Source organism: Carcharodon carcharias, chromosome 15 (assembly GCF_017639515.1).
Source record: "Carcharodon carcharias isolate sCarCar2 chromosome 15, sCarCar2.pri, whole genome shotgun sequence".
In the NCBI taxonomy this organism is placed as follows: domain Eukaryota; kingdom Metazoa; phylum Chordata; class Chondrichthyes; order Lamniformes; family Lamnidae; genus Carcharodon; species Carcharodon carcharias.
This window is the reverse complement of record NC_054481.1, coordinates 118,168,022-118,182,324: the sequence shown is the minus strand read 5'-3', so window position 1 is coordinate 118,182,324 and position 14,303 is coordinate 118,168,022. Positions and strand designations below refer to the sequence as shown.

The 14,303-nt window shown below is 41.5% G+C and overlaps 1 protein-coding gene across 5 annotated transcripts in view; it reads left to right on the top strand.

Moving 5' to 3' along the window:
- Positions 1–14,303, top strand: part of prkcz (protein kinase C, zeta) — a 612,152-nt gene that overhangs the window by 307,291 nt on the left and 290,558 nt on the right. For all 5 annotated transcript variants that reach the window (XM_041206302.1, XM_041206300.1, XM_041206299.1 and 2 more), the window contains one exon: positions 12,420–12,478. In XM_041206302.1, the coding sequence (XP_041062236.1) occupies positions 12,420–12,478 (59 nt within the window). The remainder of the gene's footprint in view (positions 1–12,419; positions 12,479–14,303) is intronic.

The following is a 14,303-nucleotide window of genomic DNA, read 5'->3' as shown; positions in this document are numbered from 1 at the left end:
AAAGAAGTTTCTCCTCATCTCGGTTCCGAAAGGTCTTCCCTTTACTCTGAGCCTGTGCCCTCGGGTCAGTCTCTCCTACTAATGGAAACATCTTCCCCACATCCACTCTATCCAGGCCTTTCAGTATTCTGTAAATTTCAATCAGATCCCCCTCATCCTTCTAAACTCCATTGAGTATAGACCCAGAGTCCTCAAAGGTTCCTCATATGTTAAGCCTTTCATTCCTGGGATCGTTCTCGTGAATCTCCTCTGGACTCTCTCCAGGGCCAGCACATCCTTCCTGAGATACGAGGCCCAAAATTGCTCATAATGTTCTAAATGTGGTCTGACCAGAGCCTTATAAAGCCTCAGCAGCACATCCCTGCTTTTATGCTCTAGTCCTCTCAAAATAAATGCCAACATTGCATCTGCCTTCCTAACTACCGACTCAACCTGCAAGTTAACCTTAAGAGAATCCTGGACTAGAACTCCCAAGTCCCTTTGCTCTCCAGATTTCTGAATTCTCTCCCCATTTAGAAAATAGTCTATGCCTCTATTCTTCCTACCAAAGTGCATGAACTCACACTTCCCCACGTTGTATTCCATCTGCCACTTCTTTGCCCATTCACCTAAGCTGTCCAAATTCTTCTACAGCCTCCCCGCCTCTTCAATACTACCTGTCCCTCCACCTATCTTTGTATCATCTGCAAACTTAACCAGAATGCCCTCAGTTCCTTCATCTAGATCATTAATGTATAAAGTGAAAAGTTATGGTCCCAACACTGAACCCTGTGGAACTCCACTTGTCACCGGCCGCCATCTTGAGAAGGACCCCCTTATCCCCACTCTGCCTCCTGTCAGACAGCCAATCTTCTATCCATGCTAGTACCTTGCCTCTAACACCATGGGCTCTTATCTTACTGAGCAGCTTCCTGTGCGGCACCTTGTCAAAGGCCTTCTGGAAGTCCAAGTAGATAACATCCATTGGCTCTCCTTTGTCTAACCTACTCATTACCTCCTCAAAGAATTCTAACAGATTTGTTAGGCATGACCTCCCCTTGATGAAACCATGCTGACTTTGCCCTATTTTACCATGCACTTCCAAGTATTCTGAAATCTCATCCTTAATACCATTATTATCTAAAATCTTACCACCGACCGAGGTCAGGCTAATCAGCCTGTGATTTTCCGCCTTTTGCCTCACTCCCTTCTTAAACAGGTGGGTTACATTAGCGATTTTCCAGTCCTCTGGGACCCTCCCTGACTCCAGTGATTCCTGAAAGATCACCACTAACGCCTCCACTATCTCTTCAGCTCTCTCCTTCAGAACTCTGGGGTGTAATTCATCTGGTCCAGATGATTTACCCACCTTCAGACCTTCCAGTTTTCCTAGCACCTTCTCGTTGGTAATGGCCACCATACTCACCTCTGCCCCTGACTCTCTTGAACTTTGGGGATGTTACTCGTGTCTTCTACCGTGAAGAGTAATGCAAAGTACCTATTCAGTTCCTCCGCCATTTCTTTGTTCCCCACTACTAGTTCTCCAGTGTCATTTTCCAGCGGCCCAATGTCCACTTTTGCCTCTCTCTTACCCTTTATATATCTAAAAAAAACTCTTGCAATCTTCTTTTATATTACTGGCTAGTTTACCCTCATATTTAATCTTCTCCCTCCTTATTTCTTTTTTAGTTGTCCTCTGTTGGTCTTTGTAGGCTTCCCAATCCCCTGGTTTCCCATTGCTCTTCGCCGCATTGTATGCTTTCTCTTTAGCTTTTATGCTGTCCTGACTTCCCTTGTCAGCCATGGTTGCCTCGTCCTGCCTTTAGTATGCTTCTTCTTCCTAGGGATGAATTTTTGCTGTGTCTCCCAAATTACTCCCAGAAACTCCTGCCATTGCTGTTCCACTGTCTTTCCTGCGATGCTCATCTCCCAGTCAATTCTGGCCAGCGACTCCCTCATGCCTCTGTGGTTGCCTTTTGTCTACTGTAATACCATTACATCTGATTCCAGCTTTTTCCTCTCAAATTGCAGGGTAAATTCTATCATATTATGGTCACTTCCTCCTACGGGTTCCTTCGCCTTAAGCTCCCTTTTCAAATCTGCCTCATTACACATCACTAAATCTAAAATTGCCTGTTCCCTAGTGGGCTCCACCACAAGCTGCTCCAAAAAGCCATCTCATAGACATTCTACAAATTCTTTTTCTTGGGATCCACTACCAACCTGATTTTTCCAGTCTACCTGTATATTGAAATCCCCATGATCACTGTAGCCTTGCCTTTTTTGCACGCCTTTTCTATCTCCTGGTGTATCTTGTGCCCCACATTCTGACTACTGTTTGGAGGCCTGTACATAACTCCCATTATGGTTTTTTCACTTTTGCTGTTCCTCAACTCTACCCACACAGATTCTACATCATCTGGCCCTACATTATTTCTTGCTATCGATTTAATTTCATTTCTTACTAACAAAGCAACCCCACCCCACTCTGCCAACCTGCCTATCTTTTCGATAGGATGTATATCCTTGGATATTTAGCTCCCAGTCCTGATCCCCTTGCAGCCATGTCTCCGTGATGCCCACCACATCATAACTGCCAATTTCAACCTGCCCCACAAGCTCATTTACCTTATTTCATGTACTGCGTGCATTCAGATACAACACCTTCAGTCCTGTATTTTCCGTCCCCTTTCTCATTGTCGTCCCTTTATCTGATGTGCTTGAAGTTAGATTCCTAGCCCTTTCCAAACACTCTGTCCTATTTTGTGTTCTGGGGTCTTTAATAGCCTCTCCTGGGCTCTCCCTTCTTTTCAGTTTTTTCATAATTTTCCATGAAGTTGAATCCAACCAACGCCCCCCCCCCCCCCCCCCCCCCCCCCCCACCCCCCCCCACACACACACACACACACACACACACACACACACACGTTAACCTGCTGCTTTGTTTCCCATTAGTCATACTTCTTAGAGTTTTACCCCCCCTTCTAATTTGAAGTTCTGTTGACCACCTGATTTACCCTTTTCACTAGAACATTGGTCTCAAATCGGTTCAGGTGGAGACCATCCTAACGGTACAGATCCCTCCTGTTCCAATACTGATGCCAGTGCCCCACGAAATGGAACCCCTCTTTCCTGCGCCACTCCTTTAGCCACGTGTTTACTTCCCTTATTCTCGCGTTCTTATGCCAATTTGCACGTGGCTCAGGTAGTAATCCAGAGATTATAACCCTTGAGGACCTGTTCTTTAATTTAGTTCCTAGTTCCTGATAATCCCCAAATAGGTCCTCTTTCCTAGTCTTACCTATATTATTTGTCCCAACGTGGACCACAACAGCAGGATCCTCCCTCTCCAATATCCTTTCAAGCCAGTCAGAGATGTCCCTCACCCTGGCACCGGGCAGGCAACATACCACGTGGGACTCTCGATCCTGCTTACAAAGGATGCTATCAATTCCCCTAATTATAGAATCCTCTACAACTACCACTTGTCTTTTTGCTCCCCCCTCTTGAATGGCCTCCCGTGCCACAGTGCCGTGGTCAGCTGGCTCATCCTCCCTACAGGCCTGTTCCTGTAACAAGCAAGGAGGATAAAGGGGAATCTATAGATGTGGCTGATTGGAGACCAGTATTTACAGGGGATCCTGGAAGTATTTGAAAATCTCAGACATGCAGACTCACTCTCTCTTCATGCCCTAAGAGAGCATTGGTGACCATGGACCTCCATGTGTTGGACCATAATTATGCTTGGCAAGGTACTGGAGTGCTTTGCTGTTGCCTTCTGCAGTCTCTGGCTAACCAGGAGACTCTCCCACTCTTATCAGTAAGAGGAGCACAGTCAATGAGGGGAGACATTGGCCTGAGTGAGACAGAAACCAAGTGAGTACATTTGGGAATTTGGTTCAAAGTGGGAATTCGGTGCATAGGGGAAAAGAGGTGCTTTGGGGAAAGTTTACTGCAACAAGCAAGTGTGCTGCGTGGGAAGTTGCTTTTTCCTTCTACTCTATTCAGCCTCCAGTATTTGATTTACACTTTGCAGCAGAAGAAGCAGGTAAACCAGTAGCTGGCATTGTTAGTTTTATCAACATTGTAAGTACTGCATTGTTTTATCGATATCATAAAGTTCACTGGCAGTGCCAAAACCTGTTGGGAGGTGTAGGCTTTATTAGGTATAACTAATAAGCAATTATTAATTAATTTAACACTCATTGGAGATGGCAAGGCAGGTGATGTGCTGTGATTGCAGGATGTGGGAGCTTCTGGATAACAGTGTGATCCAAGCAAACACATCTGCAGTAAGTGTTTGTGGGTGTAGGAACTTGGGCTCCGAGTAATTGAGCTGGAGGCTGAGTTGCAGACACTCTGGTATATCAGGGACGGGGAAAGTTACATGGACCCTTTATTCCAGAATGTGGTCACACCCCTTACGATAGAGTCTTCTGATTTGGGCAGTGGTCAGGGACAAAAGTTGAGGCAGGTATGGGGACCCAGAGGGCAGGAGTGCAGGAGTCTTGGCCCTTGCAATAGTCCAACAAGTTTGAGGTTTTTTCAGCTTGTTTGGATGAGAGTGGAGGCTGCAGGGTGGATGAGCTAACTGGCCATGGCACATGTTACAGGAAGCAATTCAAGCAGGGGGAGTTGCAAGGAATGTAATGGTAGCAGGGACAGTATAGTCAGAGAGATTGACACCATTCTCTGCAGCAAAGAGTGAGAGTCCAGACGGCTGTATTGCTTGCCTGGTGCCAAGGTTTGGGACATCTGCTCAGGGCTGGAGAGAAACTAGCAGTGGGAGGGAGAGAATTCAGTTGTAATGGTAAATGTTGGTACCAACAACATAGGCAGGAACATGGAGCTTCTGCTATGAGGAGATTGGCACCAAATTAAGAATCAGAATCTCAAAGGTCATAATCTTTGGATTATTACCTGAGCCATGTGCAAATTGGCACAGGGCAAATCAGATGAGGGAGATGAATGCATGGCTCAAAGCCTGGTGTGGGAGAAGTGGGTACCAGTTTGTGGGCACTGGCAGCATTACTGCGGAAAGTGGGATCTGTACCGTTGGGATAGTCTACACCTGAACTGTGCTGGGACCGGTGTTCTTGAGCCACATAACTGGGGAAGTGGAGAGGGTTTTAAACTAAGTAGTGGGGACAAGAGTACAAATTTGGTAAGATCTGGTAAATCAAAGAGTAGAGACAAGGCAGAAGAGAAAGGTATTATTACAAGGAATGAAAAACAGACCGTAACAGGAAGGGATAGAGAGTAGTAAATCAACAGAACAGACTAGAAGCTATAAAGAATAAAGGCTCTGTATCTGAATACACAAAGCATTCAAAACAAAACAGATGAACTGAGAGCGCACACTGAAATAAATAAGTACGATTTGATAGCCGTTACGGGGACATGGCTGCAGATGGATATGGATTGGGACCTGAATATTAAAGGGTACAGGATTATCAGGATGAACGGGAAGCGAGGACAAGGTGGAGGGTGGTTCTATTAGTTAATGATGGTATTAGCACGAAACAGAGGGATGACCTAAGTTCAGGAAACTGGAATGTGAAAATGGTTTGGGTGGAGATGAGAAATGTTAAAGGCAAGAAGTCACTTGTGGGAGTTGTGTACAGGCCCCCTAATAGTAATCACATGGTAGGATGAAGCATGAAAAAAGAAATAATGGGAGCCTGTCAGAAAGACACGGTGATAATCATGGGAGATTTTAATCTGCATATAGACTGGAAAAGCCAGATGTGCAAAGGTAGCCTAGATGAGTTCATAGAATTTTTCCCAGATGCTTTCTTCGAATAGCATGTTCTGGAGCCAACCAGAAAGCATGCTATGCTAGACTTGGTATTGTGCAACGAGATAAGATTAATTAATGACTTCATAGTGAAGGAGCCCCTAGGCAGCAGTGAACATAATATGGTTGAATTTTATGTTCGGTTTGAGGGAGAGAGCAGTGGGTTCGAGACTGTTTGTAAATTTAAATAAGGGCAATTATTAAGGAGGGAAAAATTAGAGTATGAGAGAAAGCCTAGCCAGAAGTATAAAAGTAGATAGTAAGAGTTTCTATAAATATTTTAAAAAGAAATGAGTTAGCAAAGTAACCTCTGGCCCTATAGAAGGTGAGTCTGGAGAATTGATAATGGAAAACAAGGAAGTGGCAGATGAATTAATCAGGTCTTTTGCATTAGTCTTTACTATAGAGGATACAAGTAACATCCTAGAAGCAGCAGTAAGTCAGGAAATGAAAGGCAAGGAGGAACTCAGGAAAATTACAATCACCAGAGAAGTGGTACTGAGTCAATTGTTGGAGTTGCAGGCTGACAAGTGCTCAGGTCCTGATGGACTTCATCCTAGGGCCTTAAATGAAGTGGCTAGTGAGATAGTTGATGCATTGGTTGTAATTTTCCAAAATCCCTAGATTCGAGGAAGGTCCCATTAGATTCGAAGATAGCAAATGTAACTCCAATATTCAAAAAGTGAAGGAAACACAAAGCAGAAAACTACAGGCCAGTTAGTTTAACATCTGTCAAAGGGAAAATGTTAGAAGCTATTATTAAAGAAGCTATAGCAGGGCATTTGGACAAGTTCAAGGTAATCAGGCAGAGTCAACATGCTTATGTGATAGGGAAATCATGTTTAATCAACTTATTGGAGTCATTTGAGGAAGTAACATGTGCTGTGGATAAAGGGGAACTGGTGGATGTACAGTACGTAGATTTCCTGAAGGCTTTTGATAAAGTGCTACATCAAAGGTTATTGCAGAAAATAAAGCTCATGGTATAGGGGGTAACATATTGGCATGGATAGAAGATTGTCTGGCTAACAGAAAGCAGAGAGTGGACATAAATGGATCTTTTTCAGGTTGGCAAGATGTAACAAGTGGTGTGCCACAGGGATCAGTGCCGGGACCTCAGATGTTTACAGTTTGTATAAATGACTTGAATGAAGGGATGGATGGGATGGCTGTCAAATTTTCTGATGACACAAAGATAGTTTGAAAAGTAAGTTGTGAAGAGGACAAAAGGAGGCTACAAAACAATATAGATAGGTTAAGTAAGTGGGCAAAGATCTGGCGAATTGAGTATAATGTGGGCAAATGTGAAATTGTCCATTTTGGCAGGAAGGATAAAAGAGAAGCATATTATCTAAATGGTGAGAGATTGCAGAGCTCAGAGATGCAGAGGGATCTGGGTGTTTTACTGCATGAATTGCAAAAGATTAGTATGCAGGTATAGCAAGTCATTAAGAAAGCTAATAGAATGTTATCATTTATTGGAAAGGGAATTGAATGCAAAAGTAGGGGGGTTGTACTTCAATTAGACAGAGCACTAGTGAGACCACATCTGGGGTACTGTGTACAGTATTGGTCACCTTCTTTAAGGAAGGATATAAATGCATTAGAAGCAGTTCAGAGAAGGTTTACCAGACTAATACCTGGAATGGATGGGTTGTCTTGTGAGGAAAGGTTGGATAGACTAGGCTTGTATCTGCTGGAGTTTAGAAGAGTAAGAGGTGGTTTGATCGAAACATATAAGATCCTGAGGGGTCTTGACAGAGTGGGTGTGGAGAGAATGTTTTCTCTTGTGATAGAATCTATACCTAGGGGTCACTGTAAGGGGTTACCCATTTAAAAGGGAGAAGAAGTGAAATTATTTCTCTGAGAGTCATGAGTCTTTGGAGCTCCCTTCCTGAAAAGGTGGTGGAAGCAGAGCCTTTGAATATTTTTAAGGCAGAGGTGGACAGATTCTTGGTAAGCAAGGGTGTGGTAGGTTATTAGGGATAGGTGGGATGCAGATTTCAGGTTAGTATCAGATCAGCCATGATCTTATTAATTGGCAGAGCAGGCTCAGGTGGCCGAATAGCCTATTCCTGCTCATTATTCGTATGTACCATCTGCCCTAAACGTACTGGAAGGATTTGCAGGTTGATAATCAACTTGATTGGCCACGTTATAAACGCACCTTCCATGGCCATCTCATCCTGAAGTGGGTCTTGAACCCAGAGCTTCTGGCTCAGGGGTAGGGAGATGAGTACTGCGCCACAAGACTCTCCTGTGCAGACTAAGAGGATTTTAAAAAGTAAAACACCATTTCTTTTCAAACATTTTTAATGGAAATGTGTAGGATGGTTAATAAGAACAATAACAGTATACATTGATAGTCATGTCATGTCCTATTTATCTGGTGTTTGTAAAAAAAAATAGATCAGATTTGACAGCTTAATTTTTTAAATGCAAGCAATTTCTGTACATGCCTGAAAGCAATTGATATGTTCCTCTGATGACCTCTGCTGGGCGTAAGACAACTTCAATGAAACAGATTTGAATCATTTATAAAACAAAAACAGAATTACCTGGAAAAACTGTTTTTGTTTTGGATTTCCAGCATCCGCAGTTTTTTTGTTTTTATCTTTGAATCATTTATGTTGCTCATGCTTGATTTGGTACAATTATATTTGCATATTGTGTGCTTCTGAAGGAGTTTATATTTTAAAGTAATGGCTAGATTTATAAGTTCATTCCCCTTCAAAATAAATCTTTCTATGGAGTTATTCTTTCTCCTCCCCATCATTTTCATAACCATTCTTCTACATATGCCAGCTTCCACCTACATTTTCTGCTTTCTCAGCACAGTCACTGCCCGGATAACATGATTTATATGGGGATAGCAACTTACTTGTATCATCACGGGGCTTCCAGTTAATGGGCAGCCTTCAGGCATTGGCAATGTGCACTCCTAGCTATAATATAGTGTCATTTTAGTATTAATCAAAATAAACATTCTAAGGGAATTTTCTGATCAAGAATTGAGAGTCAATACAGAATGTATTCTGTAACTGGGTCAAAATCCTGGAACTCCTTTCTTAACAGTACTGTGGGTGCAACTACAGCAAATGGTCTGCAGTAGTTCAAGAAGATAGCTCACCACCACCTTCTCGAGGGTAATTAGGGATGGGCGATAAATGCTGGCTTAGCCAGCAACGCCCACACCCCATGAATGAATTTAAAAAAATCTTTGCAGAGCTCCCACTAAATGCCCTTATGATGTTAACATGTCCAGATTAATTATGAAAATATCTTGAAGTTTCTTTCATTCATGTACAATGCTTGACAGAGCAGGGAGATTGCATTTAGACAGAATGAATTTTCCATCCCTGTTGTTTCAGCCGTAGAAGAAAATATTGATTGATATGGGCGCCCTCTGCTAAAGGTTTTCCAACAAAGTGTTGTTTTTTCCCTAACATGAATTATTACTGTGAAATTAATTTACCCTGTCAAGATAAATGGGATGCATTTTTAAATGTTTTTTGATAATGTGTAAAGACCTCATAGCACTAAATTAAACCTCAATCCCAAATGTCCTATTCAGTGCATTAATCCATTATATCATAATACTAGAATTATGCTGTGACTGTGCCCTTCTGGCTTTAACAACCTGAACAGGCGTTGAACAGCATACACCAGAGAATTAGTCATTCCAGGTGATGATTTGACAGCATAGATTTGTTTTGAGGCCAGTGTGTGAGAAATTAAAATATCAAGCTAGGCATTGGGACTGGGGGGTTGGGGATTATTCACAACTGTTGGATAAAAATGTTTTTGGAAAAGTATACTTTATTCATAAAATATCTGAAAGAACATTACAAAACATTTCAAGATGGCCATCACAAAAAGTGCAGTCATATTCAACTTTTCCACATAGATCATGAGGTGCTTCAGTACAATCAATGAACATTACAGACATTTCAATATGGTTATTACAGGACAGTCAGACAGTGCAATGGTATCAACTGTTGGTGAAAGAACATTACAAAACATTTCAAGATGGCCATCACAAAAAGTGCAGTCTTATTCAACTTTTCCACATAGATCATGAGGTGCTTCAGTACAATCAATGAACATTACAAACATTTCAATATGGTCATTACAGGACAGTCAGACAGTGCAATGGTATCAACTGTTGGATAAATTAGTGGAAACCTTTTTACTTTCCTTTTATCTGGAAGACAATACTGTGAATCAGACAGCTGTTTTCCAAAGTCATGCCATGCACTTCAGTGTTAATGTATTCCACGATCTTTATGGGTAACATAAAATACAGATTTTTTTTTTCTTCTGAGAGCACAAAAACTTTGGTACAGGTAATAGTACAGTAGATTAAATTTCAGCCTGTATTTAAGATAGTGTTCCGGTAGACTGCTGTTTGTTCAAACTGGATTGAGAACATTTGGAGCTGGATGAGGGCACTCTCATGAGGAAGAATTGACAACAAATCATTATTTTCTCTTCTGTCCAAAGATAGTAGCTCACCAATAAATGCAACATTAGCAAATAGTAATGTTACTTTCCACCTATACTGTCCTAAGCTAACTGAGGTAAGGAGGCTGACCTTGGAACTTGGCGTGTAAGCTGTTTTGCATTGTTTAAGACCAATGCTAACAGCATAGCTCATGACGTGCAGTTGTGGAGCAGTAAAAAGAGCAGATTAGGTTCTAGTGATCATCAAGTGTTTTTGTGTGTGAGAGGGGGAAGATTGGTTATAAAATATCCTCAATAATGAAGGACCTAAGGGATATCAGTGGAGCAGTGCAAATTGCTAAAAGTGGTTGAAGTGAAGCAGATTAAAGATTTACCATTCTATTAAATGCTTCTTTCTAGTGACTTTGTACTGGCATTATTTTATATAGCCATTTTAACAGGGCAGTGGAGGGTTGAGCATTTATTTTTATGCTCCACTGTATAAAGCTTTTTTGTGATATTGATGACATAACCAGCAACACTTGTTAGAAAGCTTGAAATAAAAATGTGTTGGACAGAAAGTCTACCTGTCTCCAAAACAGACTCGTCTATTCTCCCGGTTTCTCTGCCTCTGTCACATCTGTTCTGACGATGCTACCTCGACCAAGTTTTTCCTCGACCAAAGATTCCCTTCTGCTGTGATCGACAGGGCTCAAATATATCCATCTCATTTCCTGCACTTTTGTCCTCACCCCTTTCTCTTTCTCCCTGAATCATGATAAAGTTCTCATCCTCGCCTTCCATCCCCCAGTCTCCACATGAAATGGATTATCCTGCACCAGCTCCAGGACAATGCCATCATCAAATACATATTCTCCTTCCCTTGCCTTACTTCTTTTTGAAGGGATTATTCCCTCTACAACACTCTGGTCCACTCTCTCATTACTGCCAACACCTGTTCCCTTTCCTACGGCACCTTCTAATGCAAACAGAAGAGATGCAACACCTGCACTTTCACCTTATTTTCCACTGACCAGGGCCCTAAACACAATTTCCAGTTGAAACAGCAATTTAGTTATATTTCTTTCAATTCAGTTTACTACATTAACTGCTCACAACATGGTCTCTTCTACATTGGGGAAACCAAGCACAGATTGGGTCATCATTTCCATTCAGTCCTCAAGTGTGACCCTGAGTTTTATTACGTTAAAGTTGCTATACCATGTAATCCTATTCCTTACATGGTTGGGTCCTCAATGAAGTACTTAAATGATGAAATTTATATGTACTTTAGTGCCTGTATATTAGGAATGGTGTATTGCTTTGTGATTTTAATATAATTTTGATTTAACATTGCCCTTCCTTTAATATCCTGTCCACCACTTCTCTGTTACCAGCTGCATTTGTTTGTGTATTTTTGTTACTATATGATTGGTACATGTTTGCATGTTTTAACCTGATTACTTAGTCTATATATGTATTTCTTGATGTAAGTCACACTGCAATTCAGCCTTCGGGATGCAAACATGTTTTTTGAATAAAAGGCTTCCTATTGTATAAATATAAGTTATTGTTGAATGGAAGCTGGAAGCTCATGAAACAGCACCTGTTGTTTTGATTAAGTACTTTACAACCTTCTGGATTCAACGATTTCAAATCATCACCACCTCTCCCATTTTTTTGGATAGAAGCTGTTGGGATAGTTCTGTTGTTTTCATTTACAGCTTCTTCAGATCCTCTTTTTTTTATTTAGCACCCCCCCCCCCCCTTTTGCCTATATGATCATCCCTTTTGTCACTTAACCACTGCCACCTTCCATCTTGACCTTTTTCATTCCTTCCTCCTCTGATCCCATTTCCTGTTCTTGTACTTGCTTAAAAGCTGGTACATCTATATCTTTTTCAGTTCTGATTAAAGGACTTCGACCTAAAATGTCAAGTCTGTTTCTCTCCGCATATGCTGCTTGACCAGCTGAGTATTTCTAGCATTTTCACTTCTTATTCTAAAAAGGATAAGATAGGTTACCATTTTGGTGGGAAGGGGATTATATTTTTCATCATCAGTGACTTGTGCATTTCCAGCAATTTCCATTTTTGTTTCATATTTCTAGATTGTGTTTTTTTCCAGTAGAAGACAAACTAAACGTGCTGCAAATCCTGTAAATGAAGTTAACTTGAGTTCTTGATTCTTTGCTTTACAGTTGTACCATTCCTGCCACATAGTCGGACTAAATTAGACAGGGTCACAGATGACTCAGAGGTAGGTTTTGCAATTCACAGTAAACTACTTTATGGTTTCCTATGTGTAGTGATGCATGATGAGTTTTATGTCAGAGCTCATAACGGTTTTTGCTTTAAAGATTAAGGAATCTCTGATGATATAATGAATAAATGCAGAGTTTATTATGGTACTTAAGACCTATAAATCAGATGGGATCAAGTTCCATCCTTGATATGTGATCAATTAACTGATCTCAGAAAAGACAGAAGTTGTGTATCTGCTACTAGTTTCACTACCCCTGAGCAGCGGTGGGGAGGAAAACAGCATTTCCAACTCCTGACTCGTGCTACCAATGCTGGATAGAGCATGTGTGGGGGTTTGGACAGGGACAGGATTGGGCTTATCTATGAAACTCTCATGGTAAAACAGCTTTAATGACACTTAAAGGTTCACCCATGAAGAATGGCAGTTGGATTAATACTTGGCGAGTACCTATACAACAGTCAAAACAAAAAGACTTGCATTTTTATAGCCCTTTTCATGATCACTGGACGTCTGAAAACTCTTTGCAACCAATGAAGTACTTTTGAAGTGTAGTCATTGTTATAATGCAGGAAACACAGCAGCCAATTTTGTGCACAACAAACAGTAATGTGATAATGGTCAGAATCTGTTTTTGTGATCTTGATTGAGGGACAACTATTGGCCAGGACTGCAGGGATAATTTACCTGTTCTTCTTAATAGTGCCATAGGATCTTTTATAACCACCATTCAAAAGACAGCACTTCCAACAGTGCAGCATACCCTCAGTTCTGCACTGGAGTGCCAGCTTTGATTTTTTTTTTGTGTTGAACTTTGTTGATGATACAAAGCTAGGTGGCAAGGTAAGCTGTGGGAAGGACACAGAGAGACTGCAAAGAGACATAGACAGGTTAAGTGAGTGGGCAACAAGATGGCAGGTGGATTATAATGTAGGGAAGTGTGAAGTTATTCACTTTGGTTGAAAGAATAGCAAAGCTAAATTTTTTTTAAAAGGTGAGAAACTTGTAAGTGTTGATGTTCAAAGAGACTTGAGTGTGCTTGTACAAGGAATGCAAAATGTTAGCATACAGGCATAGCAAACAATTAGGAAGGCAAATATCATGTTGGCCTTTATTGCAAGGGCATTGGAGTATCAGAATAAAGAAGTCTTGCTAGAGTTGTACAGGGTTTTGGTGAGATCACATCTAGAGTACTGTGTGCAGTTTTGGCCTTCACATTTAAGAAAGGGTATACTTACATTGGAGACGGTACAGCGAAGGTTTGCTAAATTGTTCCTGGGATGAGGGGGTTGTCCTATGATGAGAGATTAAGCAAATTGGTTCTATTTTCTGTACAGTTTAAAAGAATGAGAATTGATCTCATTGAAACAAACAAGATTCTGAAAGGGCTTGATAGGATAGATGCTGAGAGATTGTTTCCGCTGGTTGGGGAATGTAAATTGCAGGCGCACAGTCTAGGGAAAAGGGGCTGATTATTTAGGAATGAGGTGAGGGGAAATTACTTCACTCAAAGGATTGTGGATCTTTGGAATGCTCTGCCTCAGAGAGTTGTGATTGCTTCATCATTGAATACATTTAAGGCTGGTATAGACAGATTTTTGGTGTCTCAGGGAATTGAGGGTTATGGGGAACAAACGGGAAAGTGGAGTTGAAGCCCAAGATCATCCAAGGTCGTATTGAATGGCAAAACAGGCTCGATGGGCTCTATGGTCTACTCCTGCTCCTACTGCTTGCGTTCTTGTGTCCTGAAGTGAAACTTGAACCCAAAACCTTGTGACTCAGAGAAGAGAGCACTACCAACTGAACCACAGCTGTCACCTGG